General features: G+C 41.1%; 1 protein-coding gene across 1 annotated transcript in view; it reads left to right on the top strand.

The window, feature by feature from the left end:
• DOCK4 (dedicator of cytokinesis 4) overlaps positions 1-26,134 on the top strand; it is a 360,754-nt gene extending 334,620 nt beyond the window's left edge. The window contains exons 42-52 of the mRNA XM_006859354.1: positions 4,860-5,036; positions 5,716-5,799; positions 8,748-8,867; positions 9,210-9,331; positions 9,663-9,783; positions 10,837-10,918; positions 11,066-11,175; positions 13,601-13,673; positions 16,044-16,157; positions 19,149-19,210; positions 25,703-26,134. Of these exons, the coding sequence (XP_006859416.1) occupies positions 4,860-5,036; positions 5,716-5,799; positions 8,748-8,867; positions 9,210-9,331; positions 9,663-9,783; positions 10,837-10,918; positions 11,066-11,175; positions 13,601-13,673; positions 16,044-16,157; positions 19,149-19,210; positions 25,703-26,134 (1,497 nt within the window). The remainder of the gene's footprint in view (positions 1-4,859; positions 5,037-5,715; positions 5,800-8,747; positions 8,868-9,209; positions 9,332-9,662; positions 9,784-10,836; positions 10,919-11,065; positions 11,176-13,600; positions 13,674-16,043; positions 16,158-19,148; positions 19,211-25,702) is intronic.
• Positions 26,135-27,166: the final 1,032 nt, after the last annotated feature.

Genomic DNA, 27,166 nt, shown 5'->3' with positions numbered 1-27,166 from the left:
CTTTGTTGCTGAACGAACCCACAGGATCAGATTGTCAAATCAGACATCCCAGTCTACAATCTTGCCCAGTACTGCACTTTACTGCTAATAATTTCAAGGCAGTCAAGAGGCTCAGATGGAGCAGAGACAGATATCCGGTGTGATTTCCCCAGGTCCTTCTTTCCCACATCAACAATATTAGTCCAGAATAACAGATGGAATCTCTACGTGAAGGCCCACAGCTTCCTCTCACAGGGCATGGTTAAGTTATATAAAATGAGTCATTTAACAACAAAAACATTTTTTTTTTAATCAAGCATTTCAGTGGTATACACCAGAGAGTTGCTTAACCTTTCAGGAGCAATCCCTGGGAAATCATACCTTATGACTATTGGGTGTATTTACTGTAAACAGTCCTTTAGCTGAAGGCTTCCTGCTAATGACATCCCATGTTGTTGTTGTGAAGTGCCATTGAGTTGATTCCAACCCATAGCAACCCTGTGTAGGGTTTCCAAGGAGCAGCTGGTGAGCTTGAACCCCACTGACCTTGTAGTTCAAAGGACTTTGCAGTCTGATGCATTAGTCCACAATGGCAACCCATAGATAACGTCTTTTTCTTTTAGCTATTATTCATAGTCTGTTACTTAGAGGTTCTGTTGACAAGGTTGATTAAATCTTCCTCCTTTTCTGTTCCTAGAGGACATTCCTCCATAAAAGGATCACTGGCCAACTGTTTTAACAGATACCTTCTTTGCTTAGGGTGTGGCTCTTGCCCCAGACCTTAGTTGTGACTCTTGAACCTTTTTAGTAGTAACAGTAAAGATTACATTCTGGGGCTGTTGTTAAGTGCTGTCAAGTCAGTCCTGACTCATAGTGCCACACCAGGAACATATATATATAAATTTTTTTAAAGTTTTTATTGTGAATTGAGTGAAAGTTTACAGGGCAGATCATCTGTTTTACATTCAATGAATCATATACTTTGTTTTATTACAGTGATTATAATCCCCACCATGTACCATCCGTTAACAGTATTTCTCTCTATTCTCCTTAAAAAAAAAACAAAAAAAAAAACAGCACTCAGGCATATATAATAATTTACACCACCAAGGAGTACATTCTATAAATCTCGGCCACCAGCATTCTGTTCCTCTCTTTCCATGAATCTAGAGTCCTCAACTGCTCCCTCTCTCCGTGTCCCTGGGAACATAATTTTTGATGACCTTATTTTTTTACACCTGTCTTTGACCATCTCCTTTTGATAATTCTTTTAGAAGTAAATTTATCAAAGAGTAGCTTCATCTCAACTTTTGATCTTGTATCAGTTATGAGATGTTTCAGTGTATGCCCTATCTGGAAAACATAATGGTTTGGGGAGAATACCTACTTTCCCAGTATCCTCTCCTATATGGTGGTGGTGGTGATAGTATGCCATGGAGTCGGTTCCAACTCATAGCAACCCTATATAGGGTTTCCGAGGCTATAAATCTTTACAGGAGCAGAAAGCCTCATCTTTCATCCACGGAACCGCTGGTAGTTTCGAACTGCTGCTGACCTTGAGCTTAGCAGCCCGCCTCATAACCACTACCAGAGCTCCTTTTCCTATATGGAGTGTTGGTTATTTTCATCTTTCCATGTAATTAACCAAAAATGATGACACTAGGATTTGTTTGTTTTGTTTTTGGATCTGGTGACCAAAATGTTTTCATATACTTACGTACTCTTTCGACTTACTTTGCAAATACGAGAGTAAGTCTAAAAGTACTGCTACTAAGAGTTCTCATTCATACATGCACAGGTTTATTCCAAACAAAATGTGTTTAAATGTGTTTCTTTGATTCATGGATGGCTATAGACAGTCTCTCAGTCATACAGTTATTTTAGTCTTGTTAAATCTTTTAATAAGACTTATAAACAACAAGTTCTCTGAGAGGCTCAGCTGTACCAGTTAAAGTCAAAGCAGAGAAGTCAATTGTTGTTTGGATTCTAAAAGGATCATCTTGGAGTCCTGGTGTGACGCTGTAGGATGAATCCACCAGCCGCTCATCAGAAACCCTATACAGGGTCATTATGTGCTGAAACTTATTCAGCAGAACTTAACATGAACAACAACAGATTTAAATGTTATAGGGCCAAAAGTGGCTTCTTAATCTTAATGGAAAAAAATGGACTTAAAAGACAATGGAATTTTTCCACGAACTTGTGAAACCCCCTCAGATAAATGGCGTTATACTGTTTAACTTGCACTTTTTGCTCAGTATTATGTTTGCAACACCCATTTGTGGTATTGCATGCGACTGAAATTTGTTTTCATTGTTGTATACTATTCCATGTGTGAGTGTATTGCAATATGAACATAGGACAATGTGTTTCATGCATTCTCTTCTCAAGGGACATTTGGATTGTTTAGGACTTTTATGAATAATTGTGCTCTGGGCCTTTTGGTATGTTTCCTGACACATATGTATACATATCTACTGTTGTGTGTTTTCTAAGCTATATGCCTCAGGGTAGAATTGTTGGTTTGTATATGTGCATATCCTCAAATATAATGTTGTTGTTGTTAAGTGCCCTCAAGTCAGTTCCAACTCATGTGACCCTGTATAGGATTTCCAAGGTGCATCTGTTATGTTTGAAAGGCCAGCTTTGCAGTTCAAACCAACCTTGAGTCGAGTAATTTTAAGTGTATAGCCTCAACTTGTGTTGTTGTTGTTAAGTACTGTGGAGTTGGTTCCGACTCACAGTGACCCTGCACAGGGTTTCCAAGGCTGTAAATCTTTACGGGAGCTGAATGCCTCATCTTTCTCCCGCAGAAGCACTGGTAGTTTTGAACTGCCGGCCTTGAGGTTAGCAGCCCAACTCCTAACCACTACACTACCAGAGCAACTTGAGTAGTCAATGCCAAATAACTCTCCAAAGTGATTGAACTTATCTGAACTTTCAACAGCAGCAATTGAGAGATCCTATTTTCTAACCTCTCCCTCGTTCGGCGTCTTGGGGTGGCCCTGTGGATTAATGAGTCAGGCTGCAAAGTCATTTGCACTGCAAGGTCCATGGTTCAAGCTCATCAGCTGCTCCTTGGAAACCCTACATAGGGTCGCTATGGGTCGGAATTGACTCAACAGCACTTAACAACTCCCTCATTCACTAGTATCATATTTGTTTTTGCCATTATAGCAGGTATATATTAAAATCATTGATTTTTGTAGTGATATTTTTTTATTCCCTTGGATACAAACAAGGTTAGCCACCTTTTGAAATTGGGCTCTTTGGCCTTTTTCTTACTCATTTTTGTAAATTCTGGCCCTGGACTCTGACAGTTTTCCCTGCTTTCTGATGTAACTTTCCCTTCCTTTTGGTGAACATAACATTCTTAATCTTGATATAGCCCAATCATTCTAGCACTTTCTAGTGTGTTTAAGATAATCTAACCATCCATCCTTTATTAAAACTGTAGTTTATTCCCTTAACTGAAAGAACCATTATTCAGGATCAGGCAGTGTTTCGTTCAGCTGTGCATGGGGTGACTATGAGTCGGTACCGACTCGATGGCAACTAACAACAATGACAACTGTAAATTTGAAGTCCTGGTGTGGCATTGTGGGTTCATGAAATGGACTGCAAGGTCGGTTTGAACCACAAGATGAGTGGGTCAAGCTCACCAGTAGCTCCTCAGAAACCTTATACAAGGTTGCTTTGGGTCAGAGCTGACTCAACAACACTTCACAACAACAGCATTGTAAATTGAGATTACTTTATAACAGAGTTTGGCAGACTTTCTCTTCAAAGAGAATATAATGCCATTTATTTTTAGAGCACTGTTATCATCTTTATAGCTAGGTCCACCATAACAACCCTGAATTTTTAAGTCACTATAATTTTATCTAGTTCTCCTTCAACAAATAGGTCCTGCGGCATATATGATCATCTTGTTTTCTACAGCTCCCAACTGTGTACCTTCTGTCACCACTGCATGGTGCCTTTATATATGCATATGGAGTCCATATGAAAATATGTCACATCTTTCCAACTGGGCTCAAAATTTTTTGACCTCAGAGGATCTGTAAATGTAATTTTGCATCTTTCATGGTGCTTTGCATTGAATAAGCAATGATGATGGTGATGATGATAATGAAGAAGGTCATAATCATACACCAAACCAAAAACTAAAGCCACTGCCATCGAGTCTATTTCAACGTCTAGGAACCCAACTGGGCAAAGTCGAACTGCTCCTTAGGGTTTCCATGACGGTACATCTTTATGGCAGGCAGCCTCATCTTTCTCCCACAGAGCAGCTGGTGGGTTTGAACTATCAACTTTGCAGTTAGTATCCCAATACTTAACCCACTATGCCATCAGTTCTTTGCAAATGTACTAGGCCCTCTGAATATTTAGCCTTTCAAAAGGAAAGAAAAATCCATTTTACGTGATATGGAACATTAGTTATTGTTGTTAAAGTGCCATCAAGTCAGTTCCAACCCATAGCAACCCTGTGTAGGGTTTCTGAGGAGTGACTGGTGAGCTTGAACTGCTGACCTTGTGGTTCAAACTGACCTTGCAGTCCAGTGCATTAACCGACAGCACCATGAATTTTAAAAAAGATTGTGTTGATTGTTGCTTAGGTAATGCATAATTGATAATTATTGATTAAACAAACTACATTTCAGCCAGTGAGTATAATCACCTGCCCTTTCTTTACCTTACTAATGAACAGTTAATTAGCCCTCCACATCCTTGACTGTTTTACTGATAGCGCCTGGTAGAGATGTTGATGGGAGCCAAAGGAGAGTGCAGATAATTAAGAATGAGGATCATTTACTTTTTCTTTCTTCTTGAACGTCACAAAATTCAACATCTATTTATGCTCCTTTGCTCTTCAGGTAGAGATGAGTCCTCTAGAAAATGCAATTGAAGTATTGGAAAATAAGAATCAACAGCTGAAGACTTTGATTAGTCAGTGTCAGACAAGACAAATGCAGAATATTAATCCCCTTACCATGTGCCTGAATGGAGTGATAGATGCTGCAGTGAATGGTGGAGTTTCCAGGTATCAAGAGGTAAGGATTAGATTTTGTTTGTGAGAAAATTTTTAGATGTGAGTTTTTAGGTTTTCATGAATCTTTTCAAGATGTGTACAAACCAGCATACAAACATGGTGCTACAGTTGGCACAGAGTTAAGTAGAAAAAATATGCAGTCATTGTGATGCACAATGAATCCACTTCCTAATGTGATATTTTGAGAATGAGCATGTGTGTGTTTTATGTATGTGAAAGTAGTGAGGAGATCAGGATTATTTAATAAATGTTAATCTAAAATCATTTCCCTTTAATCGTGGTCATAGAAAAGTTGATCTTAATTAGAAGATACCAGAGGACTTTTTATCTACCCTCTTAATTGTAAAGAGAAAGACCCTTGGAGGTGAGGCTACCATCTTGGTCACACTGAATGTTGACCAAATTTAATTTAGGTTAAAATTTCATAAAGTTTGTTGAGTTGGATTTGTTGTTCGTTTGCTTTACCGAAAGTATTATACAATGTCGGGGTTTCATCTAGCAGTCTTTTCTGATGAACCCATTCTGACCCATTGCCCACTCTAAGAATCATTCCATCGGTTCCCATATGCTGTTTGTAATGGTTTTATTTCTTTGAAAGATCCCAGATCTTTAAAAACAACATTTGTGCCTTTTAATTTCTTTGTAACCCTCCTGAAGTAGACTCTCCCTTCTCTTACTAGGCATTCTTTGTTAAAGACTACATCTTAAGTCACCCTGAAGATGGAGAGAAAATCGCACGGTTAAGAGAGCTGATGCTGGAGCAGGTAAGAGGAAACAGAAGGCAGCCATCACTTTCTCTCTGTCCTGCCTGGAGATGTGCCTGCTTAGCCAGAGACCCAGCTGACATGGTCATGGGTAGTGTAAACAAAGATGGCAACAGAGAGTCGCCTTGGTGCCAATTTTTTATTGAAAACTTTGTGTTCAAATAAGTTCAGACCAATTCAAATTCATTGAAGGGATAGATAAGTGGATGAATAGTATTGCCACGTAAATGGTAGAATGAGGAAGTGAACAATCAGTAGACTTAAAATAGCATCCTGTTTTCCATATAATATAAATATGTTGGAATAACGTCCACAGATACATGATGTGGACTAAACTAGATACAGTGCCATCATTTTCTACTATACAGAAGTACAGTTTGTTTATTTGGCACCAACAAATACAAAGAGCTGCAGTGAGTGATCTGTTGTCTGTTGTGTTCCAATTGATTAGCTCTTGGACTGAAAAAAGTATGAAAACCTCCGCAGTAAATAGGAGACAACCATGGTGGAAAGGCTGGATTAAATAGGAATTGGAGACATGGTATTCTCATGAGATTTGGAATGATAAAGTATAATTAACAGATTTTTACCAAGCTAATAAATAAAGCAGGAGCTCTGGTAGTGTAGTGGTTATGAATCAGGCTGTGAACTTCAAGGTCAGCAGTTCTAAACTACCAGCTGTTCCGCAGGAGAAAGATGAGGCTTTCTGCTCCTGTAAAGATTTACAGCCTCAGAAACCCTGTACAGGGTCGCCATGACACATAACAACAACAACAATAAATAAAGCATGCTTTTTGGGATTAGACACTGATGACGTTGTGTGTGGTTTTAGTTCATATTTGAGATTCTGCACTTGATAACCTGTTACTTGTGAGGAAGCGGTGGCATGGTTGAGAACCTAGCTGGAGTGGGCTCGGTTATGCAGAACGAGTTGGGAGTTACTAGAGAAGTCAAATTCTCAGTGTGCTCCGGAGGGTGATATAGATGCTAGAAGTGAACAGTTTGGGTCATCAGTTCTTAAAAAATGATTTTAATGTTTGTTGATTTTTAAAACTCTGTGTTTTACCTAAGGATAACTGGTAGCGCAGCAGGTTGAGCATTGCACTGCTTACAGCAAGGTTGGCTGTTTAAACCCAGCAGCCACTCCCCTCCATGTGAGAGCCTGCTTCCTGGAGAAGCGGCCTGCAACAGATTCCGGGCAAAAGGGAGGTTAGTTAACAATCAGTGTTCACAATGAGCCAGCTGAAGACTCCTTCACTTAGGCTCAGCTCATCCTCCCTTCCACCCCTCATCAGAAAGATCAGACATACACTCCACTCTGGAAGGATTCCTTTCAAAGGTGCCCTTGCTTTGAATTCTGGGGTGTTTTCATCTTTATGTAAATATGCAGCAGTGGGTGGCCATCTAGAGGCTTGTGCCTTGGTTCTGTCCCCTTAGGGAAGGTACAAGGCTCTCCAAAGCACTCTGAGCTTTCAGCCTCTAGTCTTCACAAGCTAGAAGAAAGATCAAAGTCCTTGAGATGCCTGATTTTCTTCCCTCTCAGCCTTTGGAGCTCTGGTAGCATAGTGGTTACGAATCAGGCTGCGAACCTTAAGGTCAGTGGTTAGAAACTACCAGCCGCTCTTTGGGAGAAAGATGTTACACCCTTGGAAACCCTGTACAGGGTCACTATGGGTTGGAACCGACTCGACGGCACTTAACAACAACAACAACAACCTTTGGAGTCCTGACTCCAAAGGTGCTTCAGAAAGTTTGTGGGAAAAAAATCCATTATCTATCATTCCATTTTCCACTGTGGGTTAATATGCTGGACTGCAAAGTTGGTTTGAACCACAAGGTTGGCAGTTTAAGCTCACCAGCTGCTCCTCAGAAATCCTATACAAAGTTGCTATGGGTCTGAACCAATTCTCTGGCACATAACAACAACAACATGGAATTTTCCTTTGGGTCACTTTACCATTATTGTTGTTATTAACTGCTGTCAAGTAGGTTCCACTTCATAGAGACCCTGAATAGAGTTTCAAAAGAACAACTGGTGGCTTTGAACCACTGACCTTTTGATTAGCAGTTCAGTGCTGATCCTACTGTGCCCTGCTCTAGGACTCCACTACTTTACCATGTTATTGTGAAGTGCTATATAAAGTGACCCTATATGGGGTCTTTTCTGACTCAAAGTGATCCCATATAGGGTTTCCAAGGAACTGCTAGTGGGGTTGAAGCATTGGCCTTGTGGCTCAATATGACCTTGGGGTCCAGTACTTATCCTACAGCTCCACAGGAGGGCTCCCATAGAGACATTTTAAAAACATGTAAAAGACAGCTCCTATTCAAATTAGAGGAATTAAGCCCTATGAATTGCGGAACAAAGGAAGCTTAAATGTTTATGTTTGGCCCTCTCTGGATCCTCACAGCAGGAAAAAAAAAATTTTTATCTTTTAACTAGAAGCTGCTCCCTTTTCGTATTATAATGAGCAAGAATAATACTTTTTAATGAAAATAAGCACAGCATCTGTTCTAGGATTACTTTGTAAACTTCCTCTCTGATAGATTTTTACAATGTGTGAGAAAAGAAGGAAAAACACCTAGGGCCCTGTCTCCCTGCCTCATTAGAAAGGGGCCAGAGGATGTTGTTATCACAGATCTAAAATACACGAGAAGGAACCTTGGGTTAGTGGGAAGATCAGGCCTCTGAAATTGGTCCTAAATTCAAATCACATTTGCCTATTGCCACCTGCTGGACTTTTCTCAGCTTCAACTCCCTCACCTCTAAATTTCCGGTGCTGTAAAAGTCTGCACCTCTGGTTCCTCACCCATTGTTCCTTTGCTGTAGAATTGAGAAGATAAACAAGAATGCATGCCAAATGCTAGTCCCATGCCTGGCCATTTAGCTGGCACTGAGAAAATAGCAGTCTTTGATATGTGTTTTTTTCCTTATCTGATTTTTTAAGGCACAGATTCTGGAATTTGGTTTGGCTGTGCATGAGAAGTTTGTGCCTCAAGATATGAGACCCCTTCACAAAAAGCTGGTTGATCAGTTCTTTGTGATGAAGTCTAGCTTAGGGATACAGGTAAGTTACACAGTATGGGTGGCGGGGCAGTCTATTGTCAATTTACTTTGTAGTTAAAGGGACAATTATGTGTCCAATAGTGACACCTTTTGGTTTTTCTTCCAAATTGCACCATTTTACCAGAGAATCTTGTTTCTCTATGCCATGCTCCCATTTTATGAAAACAAAAAAGTAAATAAGGGAGGCTTGAATAATATTGAAACACAGCTCATTAAATTCCTCTATCAAGATTTCACTATCATTAGTGCTATGTACCTGATATATCAAAATAGCTCAGAGGATTTGCATTTCAATGCCCATATTTACTACTTTCCAAAAATATTTCCTGTGTCGTGTCTCTAGGAGTTCTCTGCTTGTATACAAGCCAGTCCAGTCCATTTTCCTAATGGGAGCCCTCGCGTGTGTAGAAATTCAGCACCTGCTTCTATGAGCCCAGATGGTACCAGGGTAATTCCTAGACGCAGGTAAGTCAAATTCTGAATTATTTCATAATTTGGCATCGCCACGAGATGATCCGGGATGATTCTCTCACCCTTTATGGCACAATTTGTCAAATATGCTGTATCTTGTTGAAATAATTAACCCGCGAGGCAGCTGCAGACATCTGCCATGGGTGAAACAGCAGCAGCATGACAAGTAAATAAACTCAAAAGTTTGATTGTATTGAGGCAAACAGGAGAGAACAAAATGGAATGTATTTTTTTTTTTGTCCCCTTCAGTTTTACACCATACCAGCGTGTGATAAAGTGCAATTTGGAGACTGAGCTAATTACCAATTTTTTCCCTCCAAAACAGCCCATTAAGTTACCCAGCTGTCAACCGATATTCCTCCTCCTCACTCTCCTCACAAGCATCTGCTGAAGTAAGCAATATTACAGGGCAATCAGAAAGCTCAGATGAAGTCTTTAACATGCAGGTACTTTACCAGCTTTTTGTCTAGTTGTGTTTATTCCTTTTCTGTCTCAATCATGCGAGTTCCTGTTCATTCGGCTGTATTAATGAGCAGACGTCAGAGCATGAACTTATCTTAAGGACACACATTTATGTACTCACATTGCTTTATTGATCTCTGGAGTCTGCAAAGATGTTTCTCTGAAAATTGTCCTTTGTGCTCTGAGAGGACTAAGGCAGCCATGGAGAAGCGTGGGCCATCTGTGCAAGGCTGGACTTTAATACATACGTCTGATTTGGGTCCTAGGACCAGGATTCTGGGAGCACATGGTCACACACCAGCCACCTCGTGGCATTTCTGGGTGGTTTGTTTCCTAAGAAGTTACGACGTGAGGGTTGGCTGTGAAATTCTCTCTACTTCCGTAAACGACGGTGCTTCAGAAAGTTTGTGGGAAAAAATCCATTTTCATTGCATTTACCATAAACTTTTTGAAGCACCCTAGTATATTGGAAATTTTCCACAATAAAAAGTTGTTTACCCTCCTCAAAACAAATTGAATTTTTAAAAATTGTAGAGCCAGTGTAACTCTTGTGATATTTATTTTATGCTTTAAATTGAGACACTGCTAATACAGCATTTAGAGAATTCGGAAGACTTAGCTTCAATTTTGTTCATGACTATTTTTGGGAAAGGGGCATCAGAATATTGCCAAGTAAATATTAGAAACATATGCAGGGAAATAATGACAAGGCACATTTTGTGCCTTTCAGAAACACTCAATTATGTATGTGCCCTAGGCCTGGGGACATTCAGCTTACATGCATTTCAGTTCTAACTGGTGCTAAGTCACAATATATAGCTGAAACTAGTGGGCAGGCATTCGTTTGGCAGTAGTCAAGTCTCAAATTCCTGATTAATTCAGAAGAGGACCACCCTGTCAGTCTGAGTAACATTTTCTCTGTACTTTTGAATGGCTTTTTATGCTTTTTACATTTTGCTTTGATTCTGTTTTAAATATGTCGGTATTACCTGAAGCCTCTAAACCACATGTAATAACAGGTACCCATGTATTTCCAGCCAAGCCCATCTACCTCAAGCCTGAGTTCTACTCACTCTGCTTCACCCAATGTGACGAGTTCTGCTCCATCGAGTGCCAGAGGTCAGTGCCAGGGTGTGGACAGAGTACTGGTGCCCAGGGAACGGTGGTTTCAGCACCAGACACTACACCCTACTGCCACAACACTGGTGTTCCCCTCCAAACAGGCCGCCACCATTTTGACGACTCTTTCTTTCCTTCTCTTTCCAGCTTCTCCTTTGCTGTCTGACAAACACAAACATTCCAGAGAAAACGCTTGCTTGTCACCAAGAGAGAGGCCATGCAGTGCCATCTATCCGACCCCCGTGGAGCCTTCTCAGGTAATCCTTATAGGATGGAGACAGCAGCATGCTGGGAAAAGCCTGAAATGGTTTCCACATCTCTGCAGAAACATACTTCAGCTGTCAGGGGCACCCAGATGGACTGTGCTGGAAAACAAGGCCAGTTGGGTGAAGAGTGCACCTGGCTTCCCTGCTTGATTTTGGACACCTGAGAACCACGTTACTGATAGGGATGCGTGGGATGTTGCTGAAGCAGTAAAGTTGAGAAGGAATGGGAAAGGATCTTCCTGTCCGCGATCAGACGTTCTATTTCGTTCATGTTGCCGTGAGTTCATTCTGACTCGTAGCAGTAGAGATCACAGCTACAGAAAGGACGGGACTGCCCCCATGGGTTTCTGTAGCTGTGATCTTTACAGAAGCTTAAAGACAGGTACATCTTTCTCAAATATGGAGTGGCTGGTGGGTCGGAACCAACAACCTTTCAGCTTGCAGCAAAGCCATTTAACCACTGTGCCATCAGGGCACCTGTATTTCATTGCTTCTGGTGTGGCACTGTGGGTTAATGCACTGGACTATGAAGTCGGTTTGAACTTCAAGGTCAGCAGTTCAGGCTCACCAGCTGCTCCTCAGAAACCCCATGCAGGGTCACTGTGAGTCAAAACTGACTTGCCAACACTTAACAACAACAGCACTTTAAATTCTAGAGTCCTAGTGTGGCGCTGCAGAATAAGTATTGAATTGCTAACTGCAAGGTCAGCAGTTCAAACCCACCAGATACTCCTCGGAAGCCTCATCCTGCTTTGCTTTGAGTTGGAAGCGACTCGACAGCAGTTAACAACAACAGCATGAACTTAAACATTGGGAATCCTTGGGTGACACAAATGCTTAAGCATTGAGCCACTAACTGAAAGGTTTGCACTTCTAGCTCACACACAGGTGCCTCAGAAGACAAGCCATGAAAACCTTATCAAGCACTGTTTTGTACAACACATGAGGTCAGAATGAATTCAACAGCAACTGGACTCAACCATTAGAAAGGGTAGTCAGGTGAATGAGTTGATGCCTGTGTGTGTGTTTGTGTGTGCATGTCACAGAAATCTCAGACGATTTCTTACATTAGCAAAAGACCCTGAAGGAAACCTAGTTTAAGAGAACTACAGTCGATTCCCGCTGGAGCGGCCACACACGCAGAGGCAAGCTCCAGTTTGCCTTTCCATTCTCCTTTAGTGCACTGAGGGCTTCCTCAGGTTCCTTCTGCCACACAGGAGAAGTGAGGGAACTGTCTCCCACCTCATCCTGTCTGGACTTTCAAGTGGGTGAGTGCAGGGCCACAAACTTGGACCTCTGATCTCTTCAAGGACTTTGAAGCTGATGATTCATGTGTAGCCCTCAGTTTTATGGATCATTTGGGAACTATTTGGGAGCGAAGGAGAAGAGCTATATAGACTCCAGCTAATTTCTTGGGTTTTCCATGCCAACTTGGCAGAAGTCTGTTGCTGTGTCTGGAAATGGATAGCAGCGAGTAGAATTTGACTTCATTGGTTTATATTTGCTGATTGTGTGATCTTCCTGAAAGTCCCAGGATGCCTCATCTGCGCGGCAATGATGTCTTGCAGAAATTATATCTGCGTGTGTTTGGCTGAACCAGCTAACCATTTTTATTTCCCTTTGTCGCTTGGTGTTGTAAGGGGATTTCACAGTTTGTTCCATCTGCTCTAGGAGACATGTTGCCAACATGAAAGACTGAAAGTGTTTCTGGTTAACACCTTGAGTTTTCTGCTTTGGGTTGCACAAATTTCAATAGTAAACATTGATGTCAGGCATCTACTTTTAAGGACTTCGTACTTTTTCTTTTTTAAAGTATTCAGTTGTTTTTGATGTTAAGTGCCATCGAGTCAGTTCTGACTTGGAGTGACCCTTTAAAGGTTTTCATAGGAGTGGCTGGTAGATTTGAACTGCTGACCTTGTGGTTAGCAATCCAATGCTTATTCTATAGCACCATACCAGGACTCCTGCATTAAGCAGAATCATGTAAAATAGGTATTTTTGTTGATTAACAATTGTAGAATATCAACAGTTTTATGTTTTAGCCTAATATACAACTTAAGAGGTAAAAGGGACAAAAACCTATTCTTTAGAGATTTTTGAGCACTATTTCTCCTGTAACTTTTACTTGCATTTCATATTGTCATTTTAGCATTTGTATATACAAAGAGCTCTGTAGCTTAGCTGTTATTTATTATTTACATCTTCCTGCAGTTTGTCATGAACGCTAATTTACCATTTGTATTTAAATTCATATGCAAACTTTTTCAACTCATTCTCAAAACCTTATGGTTTTATAGGCCTATCATGCTTTAGAAAAATTAATTTGAACACAGCACTTCAGTAATTATGTAGTCATCTCATTTTCTAAAGGTCTCATATGTGACATCACAAAAAATACACTCTTGTCCCTTTTCAGAGGATGCTGTTTAATCATATTGGAGATGGGGCCTTGCCACGCAGTGACCCTAATCTTTCTGCACCTGAGAAAGGTAGGTATGAAGCCAGCCCAATCATTAATCGTGAAATGTGTAAGTTTGTTTTGTCCTCATTTTCTCCAGTCTCCCGTGTGTCTGTGTAGGAAGACAGTTTCTGGAGATCTTTAATGATCAGGACTAGTTTGCTCTTTAGAGAATTAATGAAAGGCAGTTATTCAGGATTCTTCAGAAACATGTTTTTGTTGGTGGTGGTGTTGTTTTCTTGTAGGATTTAACAGTAGAATCTGAGCAAGTTAGGAACACTTCTGTGTAGTGGCTTGTTTGGTGTGGCGTGGTATGTCACGTGGAGTGATATGTCACTAACCCAATTCCTGTTCATCCTAAAAGGAAGTTGCCAATTAGGCTACTTGTTCAGTACAAGAAAAACAGCAACTTTGCAGATCGATTCTCTGCCTGCCACCCTCCACCACCCTTTGTCTCCCTTATGAAGCCCATTCTGCCTGCTCATCTGTTGTTCTCAGTGAGTCCGACACAGCTCTTGTGCAATTAAATACGATTTAGGAATTGCAATCCAGTGCATAATGGAGTGTGCCCTGCCTCAAGGTCACAAGGGGAAAAAAAAAAAAAAAGAAGAAAGAAAAGAGAGCCAAACACATTCATCACATTTGTAGCAGTAAATAGCCCATTAGCATCAGCTTGGGCAACTAGGCAGAGGATGAAGAACAAATTAAATGTGACTTCCTCAATTACTGGGAGAGGGTGGCCATGGCAAGCATCAAGCCACCCATTTGCTTCTCTCTGGGTCAAGCTTTCAACTGGAGAGGCCAATGAATCAAAAAGTCCCTAAATGAAATGTCCTGGAACGTGCACTTTAATTGCCCACATTAAGAACTAGACTGCACTGTCATTTGGGTACACTGTACATTAACGTTAAAACTTTTCCTTGGGAGATTGAAATTTGTGAGACCTTAGCCAAAACTCTTTTTAAGTGCAAATTGTTTTAATGTTACAGGTCAAATGTTGATCTTTGTCTATAGAATTTAGGAATTTGGTAGTCTGCTCACCCTGTCTACCGAATAAAAACATAATGCAAATTTCAAAAGAGGCGACAAAAATATGTTTTAAGACTTCTGTTTCATCCTATTAAAGGAAAGTGGTAAAATCTTGAAATCCCAGATATATCCATTAGGTGGCAGTGTCACACAGGGAGCAAGCAACTAGAAACGTCTAAGACTTGATTTTTTAAACCTCATTGCGTAGATGCTAATTATAACCTTGTATGTCCTACCCTTGTTCCTAACAGGGTGCTCCATATTTCTACATCTTAACAGAGCAATGAGCAGAGAGATTACGAATTATTTAGTACATAATTCAGTATAAAGAACCCTGGTGACTTTGTGGGATCAGATTAGACTGCTGACCACAAGGTTGGCACTTAATCCTATCAGCTTCTCTGAGGAAGAAGAGACTTTCTGGTCCATAAAGATTTGTTGTTGTTAAGTGCCATTGAGTTGGTTGTGATTCATACAGATTCATACAGGGTTTCCAAGAAACAGCTGGTGGGTTTGAACCACCAACCTTGCGGTTCAAACCGACCTTGTGGTTCAGTGCTTATCCTACAGTGCCACAACCTCAGAAACCGTATATAGGGTTGATCAGTCTACTAGATTTCAGTGGATTTGCTTTTTTGTTTACTTCAGTATAACACATTGATTTCAAGAGAAAAAATCCTTTCCTCAAACTGTTGGTCAGCAGGATGGTCTGGCGTGGTGATTCTTTCTCCACAGTGTTGTTGTTGTTAAGTACTGTGGAGTCGGTTCCGACTCATAGTGACCCCGCACAGGGTTTCCGAGGCTGTAAATCTTTACAGGAGCAGAAAGCCTCATCTTTCTCTCGTGCAACCACTGGTAGTTTCGAATTGTTGACCTTAAAGTTGGCAGCCCGTCTCGTAACCACGACGCTACCAGAGCTCCTTTCTCCACAGTACTGCCAGAGAATTCAAATATTAGCATGTTATTGCCTTCTGAACTTTCCACTGGAAAACAAAACAAAACAAAACAAAACAAGTTTTTAAAAAGTATGGTGATGACATCTTCCATGTGTTATCCAGCATCTGAACACATTTGTAATTCTCGACAAGTTTCTACACTCTGGCGTTAGAGATGTGTAATTCTTTTTGACAGCTTGAGGGAAGTAAAGAGATATGCTATCACCCAATTAAATGTCAACCATAACTGTTAGCTAGCCAATTAAACAAAAGTTTAGTATTCACAAACAAGCTTTCCTGTTTTGTTTTGTTTTTTTTTTTTAATCCAGTTGATTTTTTTCATTCTGGATAGTTCTGACTTTCTCCTAATACAAGACCTCATGTGTTCGAAGAGCAAAGCTGGACCATGTGTTTTTAGCTGTGTTATTTCCTTCCAGCTGTGAACCCCACCCCTAGCAGCTGGAGCCTGGACAGTGGGAAAGAAGCCAAGACCATGTCGGATAGTGGGAAGCTTATCTCTCCCCCTGTCCCTCCAAGACCCACACTGACTGGTGGGTATTTGAAGTATTCAAGCAATCTATTTTATAAAATAAGTTTTATTGAATACTCCAGCTTATCCTGAATTCCTCAGAAAAAGGTAGGCCTTCAGTTTCTGAGGTAAATAAATAACTTTCGTAGTTTTAGTGGTTACACAGTTCATTGATGTGCTTCCTCCGTATTCCCTAAACTGCTTTTCTTATCTTACTTTTGAAAGGAATGGACAGCTGAGTCAAGTAGTGGTCCTTTCTTTAAAAAAATGAACAACCAAAAACACACCACCACAAAAGAACCCTCAGACAGATTTGTATGGTGGTTTTTCTCTGTGGTACCATCCTCACATTGGGGGAAGTGCCTAACCTTGCTATGTGACTAACATTTTCTCGATCCTATGCTTTAACTACCTTCTTATCAGCTTCTGCTAACTCAGCCACTTTACTCTTGTTCAGGACTGGCACCAAGGTTCCAAGTTACCACTAAATAGGAATTGACTATCAGTAACTTTGATAGGCTTATAGGAAACAGCTGGCATCCATAGAGACCTCTTATCTGTGAGCTAGAGAGGACTGTTTTCTAAAAGCAGTATTTGTCGAAGGGTTGATTGAGGGCACTGCCTCCCCTGAGGTGCTGGTTTCAGAAGTAAATTCCCAGGCCTATCCTCAGACCTACTGAGTCAGAATGTGTTGTAATATTTCTGCTGTATGGCCATTGTTGTTGTTGTTGTTGTTATGTGCCGTCGAGTCGGTTCCGACCCATAGCGACCCTGTATAGGGTTTCCGAGGGTGTAAATCTTTACGGGAGTAGAAAGCCTCATCTTTCTCCCGCGGAGCAGCTGGTAGTTTCGAACCGCTGTGGCCATAGATGTGTATTTTACCCAGTCTTTTAGGGTATTCCTCTGTTAACCAGATTTTGAGAACCACCGGAAATGGTTCTGAAGAAAAACAAATTAGAAACAACTTTCTTTGTGGATTTATAGCAATAACCTCTTTTCTTGGTGACCTACATGTGGGGTAGTTTTTAAGAGGGGCCTTCCCTTCCCCATTTGGTGATGGGGTGAGTCTGTATAGCAGTGATGTTGGTCTAGATTTGGTTTCCAGCTTTACAAACTGAACTGACCTAGCATGAGAAAGTATAGCAGCATTCCCTTCATGGACTGATCATTCACATTCCATTGGCTTTTAGCATTATCTCTTCTTGTATTTAGAATTGAGGAGAAAGCTGACTCTCCTCTTTTAAAATAAACTATATGCTATCTAATTTGTTGTATACCTGTCACCACTAACATTCACCAGTAAACTTTGAAAGGTATGTAAGATCTTTAATTAGAACAAAAAATACTTTTAGGCTTATTGATAATTTACATTAGTTGGGTGGCCCAGGAAGATTGAGAGTCATTAACCAAGTAATTTTTATTGTATTTCAGATGCACACATAGTCAGACAGTCTCCTATTTCAACCTGATTGTGTATTTTAAATTGGGAACTAGAAACACGTTTTTTAAAGGAGCAGTCTTACTTATGGTAAGGTCTCTGGATGAGGCAAATGGTCTTCACTTGACTACTAATCTAAAGGTTGCCAGTTGACCCACCCAGCAGCACTGAAGAAGAAAGGCCTGGTGATCTGCTTTCATAAAGATTATAGCTTAGAAAATGCAATGGAGCAGTTCTAGTCCGTAATACCATGAATCTAAATAGACTCAAAGATAATGGTAGTTAGGGTCCTGAGCAAGTTCAAATGTGAATGCAAGCATACTGATAGACCAATTCTAGACCTCTGTGGAAAAGCGCCTGCTCAGGGAGGCATCTCTCTGAACCTGCAGTGGGTGCAGTGGCTCCTGACTGCCTGAGTCAAGAGGAAGAGGTCCCAAGGAGCAGACGTCCTTGACTTCTACCACAGCGGTGACAAACATCCAGTCACCCATCAGAATCTGCTCTTCTAGACATACACAGGAGAGAGGCTGATGTTGGAACATGAAATGCACTGATGGCATGTCCTAGTCCCCCAGGGGGATCGTGGACCACTTTCCTGGGTCCCCTAAGCACATAGGTGAAGCTCGCTTCGGGCAGGGCTTCTGTCCCTTCTGCACTGATTGCTGTCCTGATCTGTCCTTCTGTCATCATCTGTGCTCACTGTGATGGGATCTCTGTCTGTCTTTCTTCCCTTCAGCTTTTCTGGAGTTTTCTTATGAGTTAGAAACCTGGACTGACAGCTTGGTGAATGGCTGCTAATCACAGAGCAGCAATCCCTGAGCTGACAGAAACCTCTCTCAGTGGAACTAGGAAAAATGTGTCCACTAACCCTCTCAGCTGTGTCACGGCAGCCTTTACTGTATGTGCTTGCTCTAAAGAGCAGATTTGATCTACAAGCACACAAAGGGAGCATGATATGACAACACATACTGTTTCCCAGGTGTAAGACCTGAAAATCTTGTGGGAGAAGCAAAGAGGAAGCTCTTCTTGGGCGTGCTAAAGAAACCCATAGAGAACCACCACCCAGGAAATACAGGGAGGGTCTGAGGACAGGCATTCAGGGGAAAATGGGAAACACCTCGCCCTTTTACTGACATGGCCAAGGGTTTTCTGTTGCAGGAGTGTTGGGGATGGAAAAGGGGAAACAGATGTAAATGTAAGTCCCTTGGGCCTATGCAGTGCTGTGGGGATGGATGACCCTTGTCTTCCTATTACTGCTCAGTCCACAGTCAGCAGCTATTTCCCTGTCACTGTACACCTGTGATAGACCAAGCAGTAGAGACATATCTGGACTTTGGGAAAACATAAAGAGCGTGAGACCAGTTTGGGGCCCTACCGCATTGGTTAAAGCATCATGTGCACACTGGTAACTCATTAAGTGTTCCATGTCTTTGTGATGCCATCTGTTTTGAATAGCCATAGTTTCTCCCCCATTCTGCCTATGAGGTCCTTATACCTTGGGCCATTTCTCTGGATTTGCAGATTGTCAACCATCTGGTTATTCTTAACAAAAGTACTGCCTCTTTCTGTTTCCAGCTTCACCAGCAAGACACACGACGCCGGTATCCCCATCCCCTGCGGGACGATCACCCCTGAAGGTATTGGCCCTCTTTTAGTTGGTGTCTAGAAACTAGTTCCCAGTTCCCTTTTCCTAAGATCCATCCCCCTACATTTACACAGATAAGGCAAAGAAGGGACCAAGGAAATGTGAGAGAAAACACAAGCTTTCCTTCTGGGGAGATTGCTCCATGATCACAGCCCTTTGGTTTCTGATTCTTAACCTCATCCTCCAAATGGTGGGACTAAAAACATACAAAGCAGAGTCACTGTATACATTGAATTGGGAACAAAATATTGTCCCAGTGAACCTTCTGGGACCTTTTCAGCCTGGTCTTTTGGTTAAAGACACATTAAAAAGAGAAAGTGAGCAAGAAAGACTCTTACATTGAAAAGTATGATCTCCTCAGCATTCCTTTGATGCTTTTGGACTTTATCATTAGCCTCATTTTGGCAAAGCCAAACCCAATGTAATTTCTTTCTTTTAATGTTTCAAACCAAGGATTTCATTTACATTAAAAAAAAAAAAAAAAAGAAAATCAAGAAGATAAAAATGAACACACAAACACACACACAAATTCTTGGGAGGAAACTGGCAAGATTTAAAGGTCAAACATTTGCATTGATATGTAGACATAGGCTGTTTAACATCTCTAAACATACAAAATCCCTCATGAAGATAAAGAATAATATTTAGTCTCCGTCCACTGAGTTGGACTAGCTATGAGAATTGTTAGTACAGGTGAGAGAGAGGTTGCTGTTCTGAGCGGCGACAACAGAGGCAAACTTGAGGTTGACGTGAATCCTGAAGGAATGATTGTGTGCCTGTGTGACTCGGGAGTTCCATGCTTGGTGTCATTTTTACTGGGACACTCCTACCTAATGTGAATGAAGAACTGTAAGGTGAATACTAGACTGTGAGCCCTAAGGTTGGCAGTTCAAACCCACCAGCCACTCCTTGGAAACCCTATACAGGGTCACTATGAGTCAGAATGGGCTCAAGAGCATTTAACAACAACAAGCATGCTTTGAGTCCTGATGTGGTACCGTAGTATAAGCACTGGATTACTAACCACAAGGTGAGCAGTGCAAACCCACCAGGCATTCCTTGGAAACCTTATAAAAAGGGTCACTGTGAGTCAGACCTGACTTTGTACCACTGAACAACAACAACAAAAAGGATATTTGCAGAACTCTGGTAGCACAGTGGTTAAGTGGTTAACTGAAAGGTAGACAGTTCTAGCCTACCAACCACTGCACTGGAAAAAAGACCTGGTGATCTTCTCCTATAAAGGTTACAGCCTAGGAAACTCTATGGGGCAGTTCTCTCTCCTGTAGGGTCACTGTAAGTCACAATTGACTTGCCAGCTCATCACAAAAACAAGGATACTTGATAGAAATTGAGAATGTGGAAAACAAAGTAAATAAAAAGGAGGAAATCGCCAAGAAGCCTGCTTGGAGTTGTATTCCTACAGTTTCCAATGTAGATGTTTGTGAGTGCACATTGTTTACTAGTTTGGGTGGCATTCTGCAGTGCAGTCACATGTGGTCAGAAAGTACACGTGGCTGCATGTGCTCCGGAAGCCATGGATTATCCCTGGATGTGACGTGGAGGAAACATCATGCCCGTTCCACAGCTTTACATTTACCATTACAAGCATGCTTCTGAGGAATTAACATCTGTGATTTTCACTTGATTTTGGAGGGTGTTCATATGTGGCTCTGTGGGTTAATGTGCCAAATTGCAAAGTTGGTTTGAACTGCAACGTCGGTGGTTCAGACTCACCAGCCACTCCTTGGAAACTCTATATAGGGTTGCTATGAGTCAGAACTGACTCAAGGGCACTTAACAACAACAACAATGAGACAGAAGATTTTAGGGATTAGTTCTTAAAAGTCAAAGTAACCCAAGGACTGAAAATGTTTTTTAAGTAGTGACCAAAATACCCCAAGTTTTTTAATTAGACTGATGAAAACTAGAAAGTAAAAGCCATGCCTGGTGAAGAGGAATAATGGCTTTGGCTCTATCCAAAGGCTGATTCAGTGGTTCCTACTTTTTGTTTACTCAAACGGACTCATCTATCAGTTTGTTGTACTGTGGTGGTTTGTGAGTTGCTGTGATTCTGGAAGCTATGCCGTGGATATTTTAAATACCAGTAGGGTCACCCACAGTGGACAGGTTTCAGATGAACTTCCAGATGAAAACAGACTAGGAAAAAGGAGAGATAAACGACTTCTGAAAACCTTATGAATAGCAGAGAAACACTGTCAGATACAGTGCTGGAAAATGAGACCCTCAGGTTGGAAGTCACTCAAAATGCAACTCAGAAAAAACTGCCTCCTCAAAGTAGAGTTGACCGTGATGACGCGAATGGAGTAAAGCCCTCGTGACCTTCATTTGCTGATGTGGCACAACTCAAAATAAACAGCTATAAACATCCATTAATAATCAGAACATGGAATGTACGAAGTATGAATCTGGGAAAATTGGATATTGTCAAAAATGAAATGGAACACATAAACATCGATATTTTAGGCATTAGTGAGCTGAAATGGACTGGTATTGGCTATTTTGAATCTGACAACCACATGGTTTACCATGTCTGGAATGACAAATTGAGGAGGATTGGTGTTTCATTCATTGTCAAAAAGAACATATCCAGATCAGTCATGAGGTACAACGCTGTTTGTGATAGGATAATATACATGCATCTACAGGGAAGCCCAGTTAATACCACTATTATGCAAATTTATGCACCAACCTCTAAAGCCAATGAAGATGAAATAGATGAATTTTGCAATCTTCTTCAATCTGAAATTGATCAAGCATGCAATCAAGATGTATTGATCATTACTGGTGACTAGTATGCAAAGGTTGGAAACAAAGAGGAAAGACGGATCAGTAGTTGGAAAATATGGTTTTGGTGATAGAAATGATGCTGTAGATCGCATGATAGAATTCTGCAAAACCAATGATTTGTTCATTTCAAATACCTTCTTTAGACAGCATAACAGACAACTATACACATGGAGCTCACCAGATGGAATACACAGAAATCAAATTGACTACATCTGTGGAAAGAGACCGTGGAAAAGCTCCATACGAAAGCCAAAAATATGACCTTGAATACATCCCACCTGAATTTAGAGATCGTCCAAAGAACAGATTTGGTACATTAAACACAAAAAACCAAAGACCAGAAGAGTTGTGGGATGACATCAAGAACATCGTACAGGAAGAAAGCAAAAAGTCATTAAGAAGACAAGTAAGAAGGAAAAGATCAAAAGGGATGTCAGAAGAGACTCTGAAACTTGTTCTTCCCCATAGAGATGCTAAAGCAAATGAAAGAAATGAGGAGGTGCAAGAGCTGAACAGAAAATTTCAAAGGTCAGCACAAGAAGAGAGTCAGATATTACAACAAAATGTGCAAAGATCTGGAATCAGAAAACCTAAAGGGAAGAACACACTCAGCATTTCTCAAGCTGGGGAAACTGAATAAAAAATTAAAGCCTCAGCTTTCGTTATTGAAGGATTCTCTGGGCAAATATTGAATGATGCAGAATGCATCAAAAGCAGATGGAATCACTGTACCAAAGGAAATGGTTGATGTTCAGCCATTTCAAGAGGTAGCATATGATCAAGATCCAATGATACTGAAGGAAGAAGTCCAAGGAGTATTGAAGGAATTCGCAAAGAACAAGGCACCAGGAATTGATGGAATAAAAATTGAAATCTTTCAAGAAAGTGAGGCAGCATTGGAGGCACTCATTCATCTATGCCGAGAAATTTGGAAGACAACTACCTGGCCAACTGATTGGAAGAGATCTGTATTTGTGCGCATTCCAAAGAGAGGTGACCCAACGGAATGTGGAAATTATCAGACAATATCTTTGATATCTCATGCGAGTGAAGTTTTACTAAAGGTAATACATAAATGGCTGCAAGCATACATTGACAGAGAACTTCCAGAGGTTCAAGACAGATACAGAAGAGGACGTGGAACGAGGGATATTATTGCTGGTGTCCAATCAATCTTGGCTAAAAGTAGAGAATACCAGAAAGATGTTTACCTGTGTTTTATTGACTACACAAAGGCTTTCAATTGTGTGGATCATGACAAGATATGGACAACATTGTGAAGTATGAGTATTCTGGAACACTTAATTGTGCTCATGAAGAATCTGTACCTGGACCAAGAGACAGTTGTTCGAACAGAACATGGGAACACCGAATGGTTTACAGGGTTGTATTCTTTCACCATACTTACTCAACCTGTATGCTGAGCAAATAATCTGAGAAGCTGGGTTACATGAAGAAAAATGTGTCATCAGAATTGGAGGAAGACTCATTAACAACCTACGATGTACAGATGATACAGCCTTGATTGCTGAAAGTGAAGAGGACTTAAAACACTTACTGAAGAAGATCAAAGAGCACAGCCTTCGTTATGGATTGCATGTCAATTTAAAGAAAACAAAAATCCTCACCGCTGGACCAATAAACAACATTCTTATCAACGGAGAAAATATCGAAGTTGTTAAGGACTTCATTCTTCTTGGATCAGCCATCAACATTCATGCTTGGAAGTAGCAGTCAACGTATTGCATTAGGCAAATCTTCTGCACAAGACCTTTTTTAAAATGTTGAAGAGCAAAGATGTAAGCTTGAAGACTAAGGTGCACCTGACTCAAGCCATTATCAATAACCCCATATGCATGTGAAAGCTAGACAGTGAATAAGGAATACCGTAGAAGAATTGATGCTTTTGAGTTATGGTGTTGGAGGAGAATATTGAAAGTACCATTGGCTGCCAAAAGAACCAACAGATCTGTGGTGGAAGATGTGCAGCCAGAGTGCTCCTTAGAGGCCAAGATGGCCAAACTTCATCTCTCATACTGTGGACATATTGTCAGGAGGGACCAGTCACTGGAGAAGGATATCATGTTTGGTAAGGTGGAGGGTCAGAGAAAAAGTGGAAGACCCTCAACAAGATGTTTTGGCACAGTCGCAGCATCAGAGCCCATTGAATGAGGTTTGGCCAAGGGCCAGACAGTGTTTCATTCTGTTGTGCATAGGGTCACTATGAGTCAGTTCCAACACATGGCACCTAACAACAACAACAAATTGTATTATTCTAATCTTTTAGGACTGCTTCAGGTGGTGTATTCTGTCCCTAGAAACTTGCATGTAGTTTTACTGACCATACAAAGCGTTATGGACATGTCCTTACAAAGAGGGTTTGAAGAAAGCCATAGTAGTAAATATTTGTGTTGTAATTCCTATGTTACAGTAGAGGGCAGACTGCTACCAAGCTATTAGTGTTGGAATGCTTCGTATGCAGTTTGCTACCTTAACTGATAGACTTTAGCTTCTTCCAGCAGTTAAACATTGGAGTTAATCCTGCAGAGAATACTGGTCTTACTTGTCTTATTTTGAATGTGAGGGTCTAATTTGTTGTTTTTTTTAAACAAAGACAGAGAATTTGGATCTCTTAGTTGGACACGTGTTGTTTGAGGCTCCTGCTAAAGGCAAGGATTTGTGTACACCAACATTATTTCATCTAAAAAGACCAAGGTCAAGTCAGTCTTGGGCATGTTTTTAAAGTGTACTCCATAGAACATGTTGCAGACATTATCTGATAAGTGCAAGGCTAGTCCTATGATCAAATAGTTTAGAAAGCACTGGACTAAACAAAGTTATTCAGGTTTCTTTATTGTGAAGTGTGAAGGCTTTGATATGCTAATATGCTTTAAAGGTACATAGGTGTGTATTGGAAGTGTCATTTTTCATGGGACCCTCCTTTCACAGAGCATCTTTTAGGACTTCCCTTAGTATGATGATACGGGAAGTAGCAAATTCAGGTTCTGGATAAGGCCAGACAGTTAAGGTAAGTGAGTAGAGGGAGAGGGACTGTGGTGACGTGAAAAGTCTATGCCTTATCTAAAGGGGACAGCGCAGGCAAAAGTTTATCTCCATCTGGAGAATGTGGGCCATTTGTACAACTCTACAAAAATCTGGAGTTGGTTGTGAAATCTTATTTGAAAAAACTAGCAGCTCGTTTAGGTTTTGTTAACTCTCTGTGCATATTAAGCAGATCACATTTCAGGGGAGAGCCTAAAGGCTTTGAGTTTGCAATGTCAGGTGGGGGTTCTGCTCTGGCAGAAGAGTCAAGTGCAGGGTTTATGGTGCCTCTTCCTGTTCTCAAGTTTCTGGTGGGAAAAGTGTCCTGCCCCCATGTCCCTGCATTAGCAGTTTGAACTCATCCTAGTTTTACCAGAAGCACCAGAACAGAGAAATGGTACCAGGTTCCCTTTCAGCCAAACCACAGGACTAATGATGTGCCTCTAAAACCTTGCCTTGATTACTTTCATCCTCTTCCTACCTCAGGTTAGTTGAGGAGTAAAGGGGTCAGGGAAGTGAACGCAGCAAAGAACAAATGAGCCTGTAATGATAGCACTCAAAGTGGTGTCCGTGTGTGCAATGACTCTTTTCTTGCTTTTGTCTCCCTCCTTTCTACCCGACATTGGAGCAGGGTTCTGTGCAGTCTTTCACCCCCTCTCCAGTGGAATATCACTCCCCTGGCCTGATCTCCAATTCCCCAGTCCTGTCAGGCAGCTACAGCAGTGGGATTTCCTCTCTCAGCCGGTGTAGCACGTCCGAAACCTCAGGCTTTGAAAATCAGGTGAATGAGCAGCCAGCCCCGGTGTCGGTGCGCAGCTACAGCGGGCCAGAGGAGCCCGTGCGCAAGGAGAGCAAGACACCCCCACCATACAGCGTCTATGAGCGGACTCTGCGGCGCCCTGTCCCGCTACCTCACAGCCTGTCCATTCCTGTCACGTCCGAGCCACCTGCTCTACCCCCCAAGCCCCTGGCATCGCGATCGAGCCACCTGGAGAATGGGACCCGGAGGACTGAGCCGGGGCCCCGGCCGAGGCCCCTGCCCCGGAAAGTCTCTCAGTTATAACTCACTTTCCTTTCCCTGCAATGAATTTTTGCCGTTTACAAAATACTAAGTATGATGAGAAAACATTTAGTATAGGCACTTTAATAACTTACTCAGATTTTTCTCTGAATGAATGAAATTGAAACATGCTTATTAATATAATGTTGCACAATATTAAACGTTTCTGATCAAAGCCGCCAGATGTTCCATGAAGTATGGCTGAATTTCATGAAAAGGTTTCTCCTTTGGAAGTGGTAAATAGTGATAAAAGTTTATTTTGTATCTTTTTATGTTCACTTTTTTAATATAGTTTAATCTTAAAACCAATACAATATTGTCAAACAGTATAATGTGTGATAATGTTGTATACTTTTTACTGAATACTTGATACTCTGAGAAAGCTTAAGTCGATGCACATTCTAACACAACGGCCCTTACTTTTGGTGACTTCTGTAAATAAAAGAGGGAGGTTCTAGCTCTTTCCATGAGCAAAATGATCAGTGCACTTCATCCGAATTAAAATTAAAGTGGGCTAGTTAGACAATATGCTTAAAGGGGTTGCCAGGGTTGAGACTGGAAGCTGTTTTGTTCTTGCAACAAAATACTTCTTGCAGGTTGCCTTTGATGTTTGACAGCTGTCTACATTCTTAACAGTCTACTTTGTGAATTGGTTGGTGAATCTTTTAGTACTCTGACACCTTGATATCTACTGTATTTCTTTTAAAGGAGCAACTTACTTTCAGAGTTCCAATCAGCTAGGTAAAGGAAAAGATCCCAGGAGAACTGTTAACTTGAATTTTGTGCTTCCTTACTTGATAACTTCCTACGCAAAATTTGTCATTGAAGCAGAATAGATGTTCAAGTATTAAGTAGGCTCAAATTAATGTGTCCCATTAACAAGAATTCAGGAATCAATACAGGACAGTATTAAATCAATAGCGTAAATGAGGGGAAAAAAACCTTAGAGAAAATATATTAGCATGATTAAATGGCAAAAGGACTTTCAAAAGGCAAGGGCATTAACTTTCAATCCTGTACAAAATAAAAAAACAA

This window comes from Chrysochloris asiatica, unplaced genomic scaffold, assembly GCF_000296735.1.
Source record: "Chrysochloris asiatica unplaced genomic scaffold, ChrAsi1.0 scaffold00032, whole genome shotgun sequence".
In the NCBI taxonomy this organism is placed as follows: domain Eukaryota; kingdom Metazoa; phylum Chordata; class Mammalia; order Afrosoricida; family Chrysochloridae; genus Chrysochloris; species Chrysochloris asiatica.
Note: the sequence above shows the minus strand (reverse complement) of the source record. Positions and strands in the feature narration are given on the sequence as shown.